The following is a 5,611-nucleotide window of genomic DNA, read 5'->3' as shown; positions in this document are numbered from 1 at the left end:
TGCCACTTTGATCCGTCTTAGCTAGAGCTAAGATTGCCTCCATCGGTTGGCTTTGCTCGTAATCGGTCAAATTTGGTGTGCAATTTTGATCCAACCTATTTGGAGCTAGGATTTTCTCTTTCGGCTGGCTTTGCTTGTGATTGGTCAGATCGAATATGCCACTTTCAATTCAACCTATCCTGGGCTAGAATTTTTTTCCATGATTGACTTGGCTCACTACCGGTCAGGTCGGACGTGCAACATTTGATCTAGCCAAGCTTGGGCTAGGATTTTCATCCTTGGCTGGTCTTCTGTCGGACTGGCCAAGCCTAAGCAGGACTTGACTATCCCATGAACTAGTAGCATTGGTATGTAGGGTTAAGACTAGGTATGAAGGACCCATATAGAGGCCGAGAACTTGAATCCAATTTCTTTGAGTGGAAATCTTCCAAAGCTTTGGAAGCCGAGATTTATTGTTTTCAAAAACGAATGGAAATGGATGGAAGGTACAGTGGAATTTTGGCCAATGCTCTCTCCCACATCAATCTCATGCAAAAATTTCAATAAACTGTAGAGAAACAAAAATACAATACCAGCCACCGAGCCAAGCCCTTAAGGATTGAATTGCAACAAAACCAGTTGAGGTTCATGGTCAGCATTTGATCTAAATTTATGTCACAAGATCAGGCAAGCCTCGTGAAAAGAAATTAATGAGAAGTTGCATTGATTGAAGCTGCAAAATAAGAACTACATCCATGCATCCACACAACACAAAAAGACACCACGTTTTAGCTCCCCACCACAAACACAAGCGAAGGGAATAAGAAATCGTTCGTACATTAGAAGAAAAGAAAGAGCAGGATGTGCCAAGTCTACTAGAAGGCCTCCATTCTCTCTATAACTGGTGTCTTGATGACCTGCAGTATCTGCACCACCTCGGCCATGGATGGCCTACTTGAAGGTATTTGTGACGTGCACACCAAACCTAGCTTCAGCACCGGCAGGACCTCCTCCTCTGGGAACTCCCCCATTCTCGAATCCACGCAGTCCAACACATTACCCTGCTCTAAAAGAACTCTCACTTGATCGATCAGTATCACAACATCGTCGTCTCCATACTGCACCGGCTTCCTCCCTGTCACGAGCTCCAGAATTAGTACCCCGAAGCCATATACATCGCACTTTTCGTTAATTCTCAAGCTCTGGCATGCAAGCTCTGGTGCCATGTAGCCCATGGCACTCTGAAACCGGCTACTTATAATGTGATTGTCAAGCTTTGGCAGCAGCCTTGCAAGCCCAAAGTCTGATATCCTTGGACTGCAACTCTCATCCAGGAGGATGTTGCTCGGCTTTATGTTGTAGTGTATGATAGGAGGGCGGAATGACTGGTGCAAGTAAGCAAGTCCCTTTGCCGTCCCCAGCGCAATATTGAAGCGATCAGCCCATGAGAGAGGGGGCATTGATCCAGAATTCTCATGAAGTCTTGAGTGTAGACATCCATGGGGGGCATAGTCTGAGATCAGGAGCTGCAATTGAGGAGTCCAGTAGTAGCCTTTCAGTGGCATCACATTTGGGTGCCTCGCCTTCCCCAGTATCCGGACCTCGCGATCGAAGTCGTCGTGGTACTGAATTATGTTAGAGGTCAGTAGCTTCTTGATGGCCATGATTCTCCCCTCCCCTACTGATGCCTTGTACACAGTCCCGAACACTCCCCTCCCTATCTCAGAAGCTTTGCTCAGTAGAGACTCAGCTCCACCAAACAAATCCTCTGATCTCAGATTGCTTCGAGGGCCAAACAGCACCATCTTTCCCACAGCAGGGCTCCCCGATCTTGTCGAGCTTGAACAAATGCTCTCCAAGGCATTCTCCAAGAGCCCGATCCTCCTCCGAGCTGATATGTTGAGCAGGGTGACCACTAGAACCCCAAGAACTATAACAAGAGCAGCAGATATTGCAACAATTGCTGAAACACTGAGGAACTTCTTGTGCCTGGGTATCACCGGGGTCGCCACCGTGACCAAAGTGCCTCCATTGCCATGGGGATAAGCATTCGGGTCGAGAACTAATGGCTTCGGAACATTCATCTTACACGGCTCCGTGACAAGGGGGGTGCAGAGGCCAAGGTTCCCTTGCAGTGCGCTCTGGTCTAGGCTCTGGAATACCCCTCCTGTTGGAAGCCGGCCGATGAGCCGATTGTGAGATATGTTCACTGCCAGCAGGTTGTCCAGGCCGCCGAGCAGCTGCGGTATCTCGCCGCTCAAGTTGTTGAACTCCAAATTGAGGATCTCAAGCTTCTTGAGCCGCGCCATGGATGCCGGAATCGAACTGTTCAAGCTATTGTGGGACAAGCTCCTATATTCATACCAAAAATCGATTTATAATTCTATTTCACTTCCTCATCTACGAACACATGTTTTTAGGCGGATAAAATGAAGAAAAATGGAGTCAAGGATCAAGCATTGGAGAGTGCAATATACACGAGCACTTACAGTAAGTAGAGGGAGGAACAGTTTCCGATCTCCTCGGGGATCGGGCCGCTGAGAGAATTGCTATCCAACTGAAGGACGGCGAGGCCGCCGGAGTCGCACAATTCCCCAGGGACTGGCCCATACAATGCGCTGCTGCGAAGATCTAGCACCGTTAGGTTGTGGAAGTATCCAAGCTCCGGCGGCAGCTGGGTCCGGAGATCATTCCATGAGAGGTTCAAGTACCTCAAATTGAAGTAAAGAGCCATCTCCGGGGGAATGGTCCCCGACAGCCGGTTGTCCGACAGGTCGAGCGAGTGGAGAGTCTCTGACATGCGGGCTGAGCCAGGAGGAATGATGCCTGTGAGCTCGTTCGACGACAGGTCGAGCACCTCCAGCCCGAGATCGAACAGAGCCTGCGGGATGCTCCCACTGAGCCTGTTCTTCTTCAGCCAGAGCTGGCTGAGCTTCGTGCACTCCGCTGCAGAATCCGGTATTGGTCCGGCGAGCATGTTATCTGCGAAACTCAGATAATTCAGTTCTTTCAGGTGGTCGAGCGAGGCAGGTAGGCTTCCAGTGAGCTGGTTGCTGGATAAGTCCAAGTGCTGGAGGGCGGTCATGTTGCCGATCCAGGCCGGGAGATCGCCAGAGAGCTGATTGTTCGACAAGCTGAGGAAAGTCAGAGAGGCAAGCCATTTGATGGAATCTGGGAGAGGAGCGTCGAAGGAATTGTGGCTCATGTCTAGGCTGGTCAAGTGCGGGCAGAGGCCGATGCCGACTGGGATCGGCCCGGAGAAGTAGTTTGAGCTCAGATCGAGGTTCTTGAGGTTGTGGAGATTGGCGACGGCCTCATGGAGGGACCCGGAGAAGTAGTTGCGCGAGAGGTCGAGGGCTCGGAGCCGGGAGAGAGACCAGAGCACGGAAGGGGGGGAGCCGGAGAGCTGGTTGTCGGAGAGGTTGAGGTGCAGGAGGAAGAAGCAGCGAGAGAGCGTGGAGGGGATGGGGCCTTCGAGGCGGTTCTCGGCGAGGGAGAGGTAGCGGAGGGAGGAGCAGGTGGCGGCGGAGAAGAGGGAGTCGGGGATGGGGCCGGAGAGGGAGTTGGAAGAGAGGTCGAGGGAGCGGAGGTTGGTGATGTTGCCGAGATCTTGTGGTAAGCGGCCGGAGAAGGCGTTGCGGCTGAGGTCGAGGGAGTGGAGGCGGGGGAGGAGGGAGAGGCCGGCGGGGAGGAGGCCGGAGAGGTTGTTGTTGGAGATGGAGAGGGATTCGAGGTAAGGGAGGCGGTCGAGGCCGCGGGGGAGGGGACCGGAGAGGGAGAGGGAGTCGAGGTAGAGGCGGAGGACGTGGGAAGTGGCCGGGTCACACTCGACGTGGGCCCAGCCGCAGGCGGTGGCGTCGGTCTCGCTCCATGAGGCCAGCGCCGCCGTGGGGTCCTCCAAGGCGGACTTGAACACGATGAGGCCTAACACCTCGTCGTTCAGCGGCGTGGGGAGGTCGCCATCGGCGGAGACCGGAACTAAACAAATGAACACTGACGACACAACAACAAGAAGAAGCAACTTAGCCACCATACTCATCTCTCCTCTCCTCTCCTCTCTTTCTCCTATGAAAGAAGGCTAGATATTATCTCTGGGCAGAGAGAAGAGGCTGAAACTATCCCTGTCTTCTTTTCTTCATCATGATCTAAGCCATGGAATTGGGAGGAAGGGGAGGGGAAGGGAGGGGAGGACAGATAGAAAGCACCAAAAAGGAGGACGCGAGGGGGAGGGGAGTCACGTTCTTGGGGACTGTTGGGACTCCGTCGGCTAATGAGAGGGGTGGGAAGGAGAGGGTGGGAGGAGACAGAAGCGACGCATCCAAAATAACGTGGACAGACTCGTTGCATAATAAGACATGGCACGGGAAGTGATAGAGGGGGGAAAAGGTCGTAGGCCAGGAAAGCGAGGGCACGAGCAAGGATAAAGTATTACTATTTGCTTGTGGTGTTACAGTAATCCAGAATATGTTTTGAAATTGAAATGATCCAGAAGAACCTACCAAAATAAATTGATCCATAGAGGCTACGATCGCCACGCATTAGGTATACACAGAAACTTTATATCACAATGGATCTCATAGGTCTTTAAGATTGTGTTAGGAACTAATATAAGTTTGTTCCAAGAATATATTGAAAAGTTACTGAAGAAAAAACTGAATCTAAAGACCACCATAATTGGCGGCAATAGCCATAGGAACTAGTATTACATATTTTTTCTCCATATCAAACAATAGAGGTGTTGAAATATGGGAGAAAAACGTTCCAACAAACAGCAAGGTTAGTCGTTCTGCCTAGTGAAAAAACAGGAAAGGCTTAGTCGTGTTCACATGACTTCTGTCTGCTTGGTTCCAATATAATAAAGAAAAATCAAAATGACGTATATGACACGTAATTGTCAAACTGACACCAGAGTAACATTTGTCTTTTTTTTTTTCCCCCAACTTCTCTGGCACGCTTACATCTATCCAAGCATAGTTCGCCGATTCTTCTTGACCTGATTATAAAGTGAAGCAAAAAGGAAAAGAGTTCTCAACAGCATGGTGAGAAGTTCAGCTCTCCAGAACAATTTGTTTAGAGGTGAAAATAGGAAAAGTTCAAAAATAATCATATCAAAGAATAAAAATTCAACAAAAAATAACAAATCAATGTAAAAAATAAAATGTTTATATTTTTATTTTCACATGAAAATAAATGTCAAACAATAGCAAAACTACAGTTTAACTACATCAAATACTATCATTAGTTCATATTTATAAAGGCTTTTTGAACTACTAGGAAGTAGATCACTGAATTTCTGAAAATTCAAAAATATTTGAATAATTGTTAAATTACTTCCTTTTTGCAGATTAATTCAGCAAATCATTCCCCCAAAGAATAGATACATGTTTTGAGAGAAACCAAAAAAAATAGATTTGAATAGTTTAAGAAATTATTGATAATTTGAAGATATTGTTATATATCATACTTGATAGGAGTCCCCACACGGGTAATGGATGTTGGCTTTGAAAATTGCATAGAAATTATTGTAGTTTTGAATGACGCCATGTGCAGGTTTTCTAAGTTCGGTGGTAAACAATGTTGAAGTCTCCCTGCATTCCTTCCACATCATAAGGTAACTGATTTGTCAAAAATT

The 5,611-nt window shown here is 48.3% G+C and overlaps 1 protein-coding gene across 1 annotated transcript; it reads right to left on the bottom strand.

Annotated features, from left to right (window-relative positions):
• Positions 1 to 676: 676 nt before the first annotated feature.
• On the bottom strand, positions 677 to 4,329 carry LOC103697014 (Leucine-rich receptor-like protein kinase family protein). The gene is made up of 2 exons (XM_008778776.6): positions 2,469 to 4,329; positions 677 to 2,331 (listed from the first exon to the last, which is right to left on the bottom strand). The coding sequence occupies exons 1-2, from the start codon at positions 4,016 to 4,018 to the stop codon at positions 855 to 857; spliced, it is 3,027 nt and encodes a 1,008-aa protein (XP_008776998.6). The 5' UTR covers positions 4,019 to 4,329; the 3' UTR covers positions 677 to 854.
• Between the last annotated feature and the right edge of the window lie 1,282 nt (positions 4,330 to 5,611).

The sequence above is a fragment of the Phoenix dactylifera genome, chromosome 4, assembly GCF_051530095.1.
Source record: "Phoenix dactylifera cultivar Ajwa chromosome 4, Ajwa_hap1_PhDact_Kaust_v1.1, whole genome shotgun sequence".
NCBI lineage: Eukaryota > Viridiplantae > Streptophyta > Magnoliopsida > Arecales > Arecaceae > Phoenix > Phoenix dactylifera.
Note: the sequence above shows the minus strand (reverse complement) of the source record. Positions and strands in the feature narration are given on the sequence as shown.